The sequence below is a fragment of the Papaver somniferum genome, chromosome 2 (genome assembly GCF_003573695.1).
Source record: "Papaver somniferum cultivar HN1 chromosome 2, ASM357369v1, whole genome shotgun sequence".
Lineage (NCBI taxonomy): Eukaryota > Viridiplantae > Streptophyta > Magnoliopsida > Ranunculales > Papaveraceae > Papaver > Papaver somniferum.
This window is the reverse complement of record NC_039359.1, coordinates 134,221,852-134,234,579: the sequence shown is the minus strand read 5'-3', so window position 1 is coordinate 134,234,579 and position 12,728 is coordinate 134,221,852. Positions and strand designations below refer to the sequence as shown.

At 37.1% G+C, this 12,728-nt stretch overlaps 1 protein-coding gene across 1 annotated transcript; it reads left to right on the top strand.

Moving 5' to 3' along the window:
• Positions 1-10,043: 10,043 nt before the first annotated feature.
• On the top strand, positions 10,044-11,404 carry LOC113351994 (F-box/LRR-repeat protein At3g59250-like). Its single transcript, XM_026595884.1, has 2 exons — positions 10,044-10,241; positions 10,415-11,404. The coding sequence occupies exons 1-2, from the start codon at positions 10,044-10,046 to the stop codon at positions 11,402-11,404; spliced, it is 1,188 nt and encodes a 395-aa protein (XP_026451669.1).
• Positions 11,405-12,728: the final 1,324 nt, after the last annotated feature.

Sequence of the window (12,728 nt, the reverse complement as noted above, 5' to 3'; positions counted from 1 at the left end):
AGACCAAGAAATGATCAGTTGATACTTGATTGATTCAAGACCAAGATAAGGTGCTAGGCCAAGATAAGAGTAGGTGCTAGTCGGGGGTCCTTGACCACCAAATACCATGTATTGTTTCTTCTTTTCTTTTTTTTTTTTTTGAAGCAAAATACATGTAGTTGCAGGAAATCCTACACTACACCCCTCACAAGATTTCATTAACATTCAACTCATTGTATATTAACAATTTTAATTTTATTGGTGAATTTTTGAACAATCTTACGAGAAAAGATAAAGGAATCAAGAATAACCACTATTCTAGATTTTCTCTCTCCTATTTACTTACTTCTCACTCAGAAAAGATCTCCCTCTTTTCCTTTACAGCTGAGCGGCTATTTATAGGGAACTACATAGTGGATGACAGCTAATCTGTCCTTTATTTTCGGATATGGCTTGCGACATTCTCGCAACCTTACAAATGTTAATCTCGCAAACTCTCTAATTTTCGCAGGATCATCACATTTTTCTCATGATTTAGCTGACGTCGTTTATTATGTCATTTCTGAAATTGTTCTGCGACACTGTTGTGTTTGTGTTGTTGATAATTTCGCTGAGGCATTATTGCTGCGAGATTCTGATCCTACATCTTGCCTCTTCTCATATATTCTCCGCGAAGTAGAGAATGATGTGAGAAATGCCGCAGCTGTCCATCTCTTCATATTCTGCATTTATCACATGTATCCTTTCTTCCATCTATTTATTGACACGTCTTCTGTAACCGCTGCTTTTCAACCGCTCACGTCTTTTTGCATTAATGGTGTTTATTTCTTCGAGTAAAAAAGATCTTCTTTATATATTCTTCTCATTCTTCTTTCCATTTTCTTTTTACTTTCCCTTCTCTTTTTACTCTCTCATCTCTGCAACTCTATTGTTCTTCCGTAAGTTCTGCTACTGTAATTTTTCCTTCTTCAATCTTCTTACTTTTCATCCATTCCCATACTCTATATTCAGATATGCCTCCAAGCGGTCAAAAGCATGAGAAAACTTTTAAGGAAACCCAAAAAGATCTTGACGAGAAAGGTTTCATACTTTCTACTATTCCTGGTGAAAGTGCCAAATCAATTCTTTCTATCAAACTTTTCTTTGATCAACATTGTGATGATCAATCAATCATAGTTTCGCTGGGTCAAATTCTCGCAGGTCTCCCCATTCCTCTTTATGACCCAGATATTCCTCTGTTCTATGAAATTCTCGCTCACTCGGGATTTTCGCGAGCTATCTTCCAATTGAGTGGGGATTGCATCCGTCTGATGCTGGAGTTCGCTAACAGTGGTGCTGGTAAAGGATCTCTTTACTCTAAAGAACTTAGGGATCCTAAATTCGCATACTTGGAGATAATTGCTGAAAAATACACAGTAGCGAGTTTCTTTGAAAACTATGAATTGATCTCCATGAAGAAAGAGAATACTCGCTGGGGTATTCGCTTGAAAAGGAAAGATAATATTGATGAAGCTAAAATACTCATGCAAGACATGGATTGGCACTCTGGTAAGAACACAACTCCTCGCCAATCCAAAGATGATAAATGGTGTGTTTTTCCCTTGATGTTGAAAGGACCTTACATTGCTGGGTCAAATGTTCTTCCTAAGAATCTCGCTTCTTATAAACCTTGGGTATTCTCTTGGACCGAGAAGGAGAAAGAGGTATGTTTCTTCCAGTTTCACCTATTTTACATTTATTTATTTTTCTTTATTTTTTTAATCGCTGATTCTTGCGACATTCTACATATCCAGAAGTTGAAAGATAGCTACCATAGGACTGGGAAAGCTAGTACCTTGTTAGCTCTTCGCTCATACACAGATGAGGTAAGAAATATTCTCTTATGATTTTAAACAGTATACTGTTGCCTCTATTTCTTATTTATATCTGTGTGTGAAGATTATTGCTGAAATAGAAGAGTCTGTCAATGTTGTGAAGACCGGAGATAAAGGAAAAGATGCTCTTCACAGGGAAAAACCAACTGCTCCTCCTTCAAAGAAGAAAAAAATCCGTTCTTCCTCTCCTTCAAATATTCCTTCTCATGAAAACTCTGAGAGTGATGAGGATGATGAGGATAATGATGACCTTGCTGCAAATGAAGATTCTCCATCTGAATCTTCTATGGCTAAGCTCTCTGGCCTCTTTTCTGATTCTTGGCAAGAAATGGGAGATAATCAATTCTCTAATACCTGCAAAGCTCTCGCTACGATTTGCGATGTTCCTTTATTGGATTGTGATAATTCTCTACGTGGAGTTTCTAGATCGGTGACTCCCAACTTCCTACATTCTCTTAATAGTCTGGTATGTTTTCGTCCTTTTACTTCTTCATTATTGTAACTCAAAATCTCTTTTTATTTTAATACTTTTTACATTTTCTCGCAGACTGGAAAATCTTCTTTCGTTGTTGCCTCAGATCTGGAGAGGAGACGCAAAATTCTTGAAAAGAAGAATCTTCAATTTCGTGCAAAGAATGAGGAACTGAAAATTGAAGTCAAAGGTCTTCGCGAGAAAAACAAACAACTAGAAATTGATTCTTCTTCGTACAAGAATAAAATCTCTAGTCTTCAAAAAGCTAATAATCAACTATATGGTATGTTACTTTTCTCCTTTCCCTTCATTCATTCATCCTGTTGTTTTATCTTATTTGATTGATCCTTTTTGCAGACATTTATGGTCTTTCTGATGAAGCTACCATTCTTCGTTCATTTCCTAATGCCTTGGATAATGATACCCTTCTTGAGCGTCTTAATAAATCTTTAAATAGTTTCTCAAATGATAAAATTTCATCTCTTTCCCTGAATGAACTAAGATCCAAATTTCGCCTCTTAGAAATTGACCATAGATCTAGTTTAGGCTTAGCCAACCGATTTAAGCGTCTCTTTCTTAATTCTAAAGAGAAAATCAATGAGTTGAGAACCAAAATTAGCAGTCTCATAGATGATAAGGATCGCATCTCTGATCATGGTGCTAAGGCTTTGGCGAAATTCCAAGAGACCCTTCTTGAAGTTCAACTTGAACGAGATGAAGTTAATCGCAAGAATACCGAGCTCTGTGACAGAGAAAACCAAATTCGTTCTCACCTTCTTATAAGTAATGCGGATGAATTCGCTTGGGCTGGGAAAATCTTAGATGATGCCAGAAAAGATTTAGGTGTAAATGTTAGTCTCCAAGTTGAGCATACAACCTTGATTAGAGATATGATTTCTGACAAAGAAGGTTATTAACTGTTCTCCAATACTAATCTTTTGTTTCTTATGAATTTTCATCAAGTTATTAATTGATTGCCTTTTGCTCGCAGATTCTGAAAGTAGATATCGCAAAAGGATTGAGGAACTTGAAGCTGAAAAAGTGAAACTCGCAGAGAATCTTTCTTCTCGCAACGACAAGTATTCTAGATTAAAGAATCAAATCAAGTTCAACTTGAAGGAGATGAAGCTAACCACAAGAATACCGAGCTCTGAGAAAGAGAAAACCAAGTTCGTCCTCGTCTCCTTATAAATAATGAGGATGAATTCGCTTGGGCTGCGAAAATCTTAGATGATGCCAGAAAAGATTTAGGTGTAAATGTTAGTCTCCAAGTTGAGCATACAGCCTTGATTAGAGATATGATTTCTGACAGAGAAGGTTATTAACCGTTCTTCTTCACTACTCTTTTGTTTCTTATGAATTTTCATCAAGTTATTAATTGATTGCCTTTTGCTCGCAGATTCTGAAGTAGATATCACGAAAGAATTGAGGAACTTGAAGCTGAAAAAGAGGAACTCGCAAAGAATCTTTCTTCTAGCAACGATAAGTATTCTAGATTAAAGAATCAAATCAAGATCACTGTTGCGAACTTTAAGAACGATGCTCTGCATTTTCGCAATCAAACTATTCAAATGGTTTGTGATGACCATAGTATTCCTCACTCTGATTATCCTTGTCTCTTGGAGGAGATCCCAAAGAACATTCCTAGTCTGATCATCTCTGATAGCGAAGCTGATGATGAAGAATCTGATGGTGATGAAGGTTCTAATAGAGATAAAAGTTCTTATGCAGACGAAGAAGGGAACAAATCTGATGAAGATGATGAAGGATCAACTAAGAAGTAGTCTTTGTTTCTTTCTTTGATCTTCTGTAATACTTGTACATTTATTCCTTCTTTCTGTATATTTGCGAATTCTTTTGGTTCTCCATATTCCTTAATATATGAGTTTCTTTCATTTTGACCTGCATTCATTAAAACAATTCTTCCTTGCAATACGGTTAATCAACATAATCATTAAATTTTGAATTTTTACGTAAATCTATCATGTGGAGACAAATAACATTTTCTAATTTCATTCATTCCCATACTTGCCTCCGTTATTTGTATCCGAATGAGAGATTTTGCAGATTTTTCTTATTTTGTGCCTCAACTTCGCAGTTGTTTATGTATAATTTCGCAATCATATGCGAAGTGAATTTTGATTCTTTTCAAAATCTCATCCCTGTGTGGTCTTATTTTTCCTTCCTAGTTAAAGGTCTTATTATGCCACCTCTTGTCATTGCGACAAAAGCGCAGGACGTCCTTGCACTTTCATGCAAAAACCCATTGATCTTGCCTTAACTTTTTATTTTGTATTATGGCCTCTTCAGGAATGTTGCGACAATATGACAGGCCTAAATATTCTTGCGAAAATAAAGCCCCATTACATTGTCGTCTTGCGACGAAATCGCAGGACGTCTTCGCACTTTCATGCGAAAACCCATTGATCTCATCTTATCTTTTTCTTTAGTATTATTGCCTCTTCAGGATTGTTGTATAAATATGACAAGCCTTAATATCCTTGCGAGTAAAAAGCCTCATGAAATTTGCGTCTTAAGACACTTATCAGCTCCCTAATGGAGGGTGCCGCCCTTATCTCCCCCATGGTTGCCCCTTCAAGGAGGCGTACTTCTACCATACAAGGTTAGATCCTCCCATCCAGTCTTAACAACAACCAGTTGTTTTTGCAGCCTCTTATCCCTTTTACCTATAGGGTTTATGGTTACGAGACTGCACCCTAAGTGGGGTTTTCTTCGGGCCGAATGCAGTATAAGTCAAGACTTGTCAAGAATGGCAAGGTACGCTCCAGACGCCCCTGGCACTCTTGACTCAACCGTGTACCTCGGCGCCTTGATCAGATTCTGCACTCCTTGGGAGAGTCCTTATTACCTTAGTCGCCCAACCTAAGTCATATGCTTAAGCTGAGAATCCAAGGTACCTCTCCCGGATGGGCTTTATTGACCCCAAATATCCATGACTTAGGTTCCGGTGTCGGTGTAGCCTTTCCCTGAGCCATGCAACAGGTACCCCCTTATATGACGTACTTTAGGTCTTACATTTGCCTGTTGCGAAATTGTATTCGCGAACTAGACTGTACGCCATAAAGGTTCGCCCCTTTCTCTTTTGTCATTGTTCTCTGATTGTCTTTTGTAGAATTCATTATCTCTGCGAGATTCTCGCACCTCATCATATCGTATTTGCATTTCGCAATCTCAATTTTGTCATTCAATAAAATGTATTTTTGAGAATTTTATTTATTGCGAGAGTGTCGCAACAAATCAATCATTCATACATTTCTTATTTTATTACCTTTGCCTTTTTCTTCTTCTTTGTTATTTTCTGCTACTGCTTCCTTGGTAGTGGTATGTTCACCATTTTCTTTATTCTGAGCTAGCATTAGTTTCGCAACATCTCTTCTTCTTTTCTTTCGATTGCATCCACCATCAACCTCTCACTTCTTTGTGTCTCTTTGATTTTGTGTCGCCAACTTTCCTTCTTGTTTGCTCTTCCTTCGCAGGATTCTATCTCAGTTTCGTAACACCTCTTTCCTTCAAACCAATATCCCTTTATGATTCCTACACCGCTGGGGTGAGGGAATTTGATGCACTGGTGGAAAGTTGAAGCTACACCTAGAATCCCATGTAGCCAAGGTCGACCAATTAATGCATTGTAGGGTGATTCTATATCAACGACACAGAATATGATTTCAGAATATATTCCCTTCAATGGAATTCACATAGTACCTCCCCTTTAGGCTTGTTGGTCGTACCATTAAAACCGTATATCTTATATGTTGATGGTATAAGATCATCATCTCTGCCTCCAATAGTTTTATAAGTATGACAAAATAAGATGTTCACGGAGCTTCCAGTATCGATTAGAATCCTATTAATTGCCCATGAATCTTGAGCTTCATCATCCTCATCTTCTTTCGGTTTTGGATTAATTTCTAATTTTACCACCAATGGATTGTCATGTACCTCTCCACCTTCGGGGACTTCTTCTGAGGTAAAAGAAATAGTTAGTTTCTGCCATTCCTCTAGTGGCGAGATTTTCGCAATATTCATAATTTCTCTTCCATCATTATCTCTTGCGAACACTCTACTCAAAACATTATCATGAAAATCTTCAATTGTCTTGTATGAATGTACAATAGAGTGACAGAATAGATTCTTTGCCTTTGCACCAACTTCTATGAAGAATGTTTCTTTCTTTTTCATCGTGTTTGCTCTGTGATCCTCTGGTGGTGGTGGTGGCAATGGTTGATATTGTGGGTTCCCTACCAAAAAGTGATTTAGTTTTCCTTGATCTATCATTCTCATAATAATTCTTTTTACATTTCTGCAAGCATTTGTAGTATGCCCATGAAAATGATGATAAGAACAGAACTCATGATTTCTGTGGTTTGGAGGTGGTTCCGTTCCCATGTTCCATGGTGTTGGTATATTCTCCATCAAAATTATAGCTTCCCATATTTTCTCCACACTTTCATTTAGAGGTGGCATCTTGATTTCTTCCCATACTACCTTGTGACCTCCTTGTCCTCTATTATAGTTTTGTCTTTGACCTCCATAAGTTTCTTGCGGCTGATCGAGTCTTTGAATCTTGTTATTTCCACCACGATTGTAGAAATTTCTTTCTCTTTCATACTCCTCTTGATCTCGACTTCTCATAGCCATCAGCTTCTGTTGATTGTTATCCGCCACGTTCTCTTGTTGTACTTGTGAAGTGCTCACCACTGTGTTTATTAGTTTGGGTAATAAGCTTGCATTCGCTGTTTGTGAACTGGTGTTCGCAACTGGGTATGATTCCATTTCATTTTGCCTTTCCTCTAGAGCAATATATTCTTCCTGAAGTTCTCGCAATTCAGTCATTGTGATCGTATTCTTGACTCTGAAAATTTGGATATACAATAAGTTGGTTGCAAACATAGCATTGATAAATGATAAGATAAGATATCTCTCATCCACACGGCCAGCCATTTCGCTACACATAGTCCTCCATCTTTTAGTTAGGTGCTTCAAACTTTCGCCAATCCTTTGTTTTAATCCAAACACGTCTTCAATACCAGGTCGCGAAGAATTATTACTTATATATGCTCCCAGGAATGTAGTCTGCAAATGATTGAAGGATGTTATTGTATTCTTTGGTAGACCTTCGAACCATTTTAACGTCTCCCCTGTTAAGCTGGATGCAAAATACTTGCATAATACGGCATCATGATTTTCCCATTGCAACATGCACCTCATGTAGGCTTTAATTTGTTGAATTGCACAAGTTGTTCCATCAAAAATACTGGTTAATGCGGGAAAATTGCATTTCGGAGGTATTCCCCCTAGTTGTACTTCCCTTGTAAATGGAGTTTTCGCAGCTTCTTCTATAGCTTCATCTAATTGTCTTCTGCCTACTTCTCCTATATTATTTAGCATTCCTCTCATTTCTTCTAATTCTTTTAAGATTTGTTTATTTACACCTGAATTTTGATCCATTGGTCTTTTTAATTTCGCCTCCCTTCTTCTGCGTTCATGTCGTTCTTCTCTCGCGAAATTTTGTATTTCTTCTTCATCATCCTCATCTCGTCTTCTTCTGTGATTCTCTTCCTCATCTCTATCTTTAATTCGCATATGATGATGTCTCTCATTTTTCCCTCCATAATTTTGTTCATTTCTCATCAATTCCATTCGTTATCTTTCAGCCATCCTCTGTAATCTACCATACTCTTCATTGATATTACCGTTATTCCAATTTTGTGCTCGTCTTCTTTCTCGATTGTCGTGATTGTTCTGGCGAATTGTTTCCTGGAGCTCTTGTTCTTCCATTTCCGCTCTAAATTTTTCACGTTCGCAAATTAAACGTGCTTGTTCAGCATAATGTCTTTCAATTTCTTCTTCAATCGTTTGTTGATTTCTTTGAGCTTCTCTCTCATGTAAAATTCTCCTTCCTTCCTCTCGATTCCCTTCGCCATCTTGATTATTTCGTCCCTGATGTTGTCCATTCTCTTGATTTCTATCATTTTGCCTATCATCAAAAGTTTCATTTTGTGGAACGTAATGATCATCAGTCCTTTCTCTATCTTCGCGATGTTCTTCATTAGGATTTGATATTTCTTCTTGAATATTATTTCCAGCATTACTTGTGGGTGAATTTCGCCTCATCTCTCTTCTAGTCGATCTTGAATATGATTTTGTAGTACTTCTCGATCCTCTAATCTGTAGTCTCATATTTTCCATCCTCAATTCATGATTTTTCCTTGTTAGATTTGCACGTTCTTCTGCCTCAGCTCTTCTTTCTTCATGTATTCTTCGTATCAACGTTTCTAACGCTCCAATTTCCTCATCTCCATGAATTTATTCCTTCATCTGCTTCTTGATTTCTCTCTACCTGTCTATGATTTCTGGTTTGATGCTCTTCTTCTACTTCTTCTGCTGAATTTGATTGCCAAGTGTGTATACTCACCCTATCATAATCTGTATTCCTTCCTTGTACTAGCGTTTGTTGAACTGGTGGTTGAATTTGATTTTCTCCATTATTTCTCATTCTAGTAGATTCTCCTATTTCACTTCTTTCCCTTCCAACAATTCTCTTGCTTCTTCTAACAATAGTTGGTTGTTCTGATGTATTTCTTCTTCTAGCCATTTCTTCAATGTTAACGAATTGCAAGAGATTATGTAAAATTCTTAACCAATTACTCCAAATCTTCACAAATCTCAATATTAATCTTCAATTTTTTCTAGAATAATCTTCAATCTCTCCCTGTTTCTAGCGCCATTATGTAGTTGTAGGAAATCCTACACTACACCTCTCACAAGATTTTATTAACATTCAACTCATTTTAGATTAACAATCTTAATTTTATATATGAATCTTTGAACAATCTTACAAGAAAAGATAAATGAATCAAGAATAACCACTGCTCTAGATTTTCTCTCTCCTATTTACTTACTTCTCACTCAGAAAAGATCTCCCTCTTTTCCTTTACAACTGAACGACTATTTATAGGGAATTACATAGTGGATGACAGCTAATTTGTCCTTTATTTTCAGATATGGCTTGCGACATTCTCGCAACCTTACAAATGTTAATCTCGCAAACTCTCTAATTTTCGCAGGATCATCACATTTTTCTCATGATTTAGCTGACGTCGTTTATTATGTCATTTCTGAAATTGTTCTACGACACTGTTGTGTTGTTGATAATTTCGCTGAGACATTATTGCTGCGAGATTCTGATCCTACACTACCATGTATTGTTGTGTCTTTGTCAGAAAATAAAATACTAATTAGAAAAAGCATTTACAGTATAATTGTGTCTTATATTTGAAAGTCCAACTACCTTTTAATATGGAGGATAGTACCCTAATGGCTGCGTACTGGTTGGAGAAGATTCAAAGGATTTGATTCAGAAATTGGGGTATTTTGTAATAAACCTCTTCTCTTGGGATGAACCACCTGAGCAGCATTCTTGAACTCCGGCAACGGATAAGTTCCGTCCTGTATTTGTTAAAAGTTGGCGGAAGCTTGGAGTTTAAAATCCCTGCGCTTGGGCTTAAAAAAACGAGTTGACTTTTATGTTTCCTAATTTAGAGTGTTTGGGGTCGGTGATTTGTACGTATAAATAAGATGCACAATTTTTTTAAGTTTGGAGAGCCAAGGGAGTAGTAGCTATTCAGAGTTGAGACTACTCCATTAAAATTCCCGTGCAGGTGAGCAGGTCATCCAAAAAAATCGTGGAAGCCGTCATGGATAAAAGACGCCACAAGCTACTCAAGGGGATGAAAGGCGATGTATGTCGAAGACCAGAAGATAGGATTAGCGAATTACCTGACACAATTATTCATCATATATTCTCATTCCTTGAGACAGAAACCATTGTCTGCACTAGCAGATTATCTAAAAGATGGAGGTACGTTTGGACTACAATGCCCAGCTTTGATCTTGTACTACTACACTGTGATTACCACGAGCACGCAGATACCAAGACAGTTCAAAACTTTATAGACCGGCTGTTGTTATTTCGCCAACCTTCCTTGAAGATAGTAAAATTTGCACCAACACCGGATCGAGTTTTTGACGTGTCTAATGTAGTAATGTTCATGAATGGATTTCGAAGATAGTTAGCTGTAACATTGAAGAACTAAGCCTCGACTTATCCTATAGTAATCTCATTCCCTTTACGCGTTGTCTTTTTAATCGTGAATCACTTGTCGAGCTGAGATTACGTATAAATATTAGTCTTCGAATTCCTGAATCTATCTCATTGCCGAAGCTCAAGCTCCTCCAGTTATCTGATATATATTTTTCAGATAAGTTATTAGTTGAACAACTTATTCTCAACTCCCCGCTCCTTGAGAAGTTGATTTTAAGCATATTCTCATGGTCGAATTGGAATCGGAATACTCTAAATATTTCAGCTCCTGCATTGAAATGCTTGGTCTTGGATGGTTCGAAAAATTATATTGGTATGCGCAATGGAGCTGTTAAGATTCATGCACCAAATTTGATGCACTTCAGTTACACCGGTCTTATTGCTAGGGACTACACTGTGCCTAGTTTTTCCTCACTAGAGGATGCGGAGATTTGTTTCAAAAGAAGTTATTATCTTGAAAAAAAGGATGCCCAAATAGGCCATGCTGCAAGTAAGCTTGTTGGAGGGATTTCTAACGTCAGGTCTCTGACAATCTCCGGGGAAACTCTTGAGGCTCTGTCTTTCGCATATGATGATTTTCCTAGATTCCAAAATCTAATCCATTTAAGAGTGACTTCTGAGTTTAAAACTATTGGGGACAAAGAACTACTCAAGTTCTTCCAACATGCGCCTAGTTTGGAGTCTCTTGTTTTCGACAAGGGGTTAAGTATGTGGCCATCCGACATGGGAAATACCTTTTGTGTGCAAGGCATGGCATCCGAGTGTCCACTTCCACGGCTCAAGTCAGTTCATTTTAAGGGAATCTCATGGTCTCCCAGAGAAATGGATTTGATCAAACTAATTTTGAAGAATGCAGAAAATTTAGAAAAAATGACTTTTAAGGATATCACACCGCCGACGTTGTCATCCATAAGTAGTCTAATTAAAGACGAAGAAGAAAGTGGAATAATCTAACAAAACACCTCTCTTTTTTCTTTCCGTTTTTCCTGTTTTGTATTTATCTCTTTGATTAGAATCATAAATATAAATCCTGACACTTGTATTCATGCTCATGCTCAAGAAATTCTTCTGTTATCTGCAAAAGAGAGTACTGCTAGTTAATGCAAAACTTATCTTAGAATTAATCCAACAGCACATGATCACCAGTGTGAGAACGCGGCAAGCAGATAGATATTGTAAGAATATTTTTGTATGACTAAAAATATTCCTTTGGGCCCATGTAATAATCTTGGTAATCTAGATAATTGTTATATTTATGTTGGGTTTCCTTTATGGGATTATTATACTTAATATCTCTTCTTTGATGGACGGTCGAGATTTAATGTCTAATACTAAAACTTAAGGAACTTGGTCTTCTCTACCTATGAAAGGGAAACAACCCTTGGGCCATGTAATAATCTTGGTAATCCAGATTATTGCTATATTTATGTTCGGTTTCCTTTATGGGATTATTATTCCTAATATCTCTTCTTTGATGGACGGTCGAGATTTAATGTCTAATATTAAAACCCTGGGAACTTGGTCCTCTCTCTACCTATGAAAGGGAATCAATAACCATTACGATTGTATTCAAGGATTTTACTCATTACGACTAAGGTCAAGAGAGAGAAACCATCACCTCCACAAGGTATTACCGCTGTTACAAAGATGATCGGTATCGTAACACGTATTAGCACTACCAGGTATTCTCTATTAACAATTCTTGCATATTTTATCGTGTGATTATCATAAAGTTCAACGATCCTAAATTACGTATCTATAAAATAAATTTTATAGTTGGTATCACAACTAGTGGTTAGAACTCATAATTGCCCGTTAATCGTATGCAATAGTTACATAATTTTTGATCGGTTTTCATTCTCACGTTTGCGCTCATGAACCTCCATCTAACATCATAGATTAGTTCGCATCATGACAGACTGCGGCACATCCATCTAAATGATAAAACAGTATAATAGGCGATTAGGGATTTCTTATTTCTTCCGTAAATTTGGAAGGAAATTAAGTTCGGAAATCATAAATCGATAAGGTGGACGTTTTGAACGTGTGGGCTTGTGGATGTGAGTGAATCTTGTCGATGTGAGTGAATTTAATGGGCTTATATGTTTAAAAACTGATGGGCCATGTATGTTTTTACACTGAAAGGAAGAACGATTTTTTAGGGACCATGGTTTTTTTGAGGAGGCCATAGTTTTATTAGGCCACCTTCCCTATAGTTATAAGGGGTGTCCTAAAGCATTGAAATGACTAACCTACCCTTAACCTAATTTAATTTAAA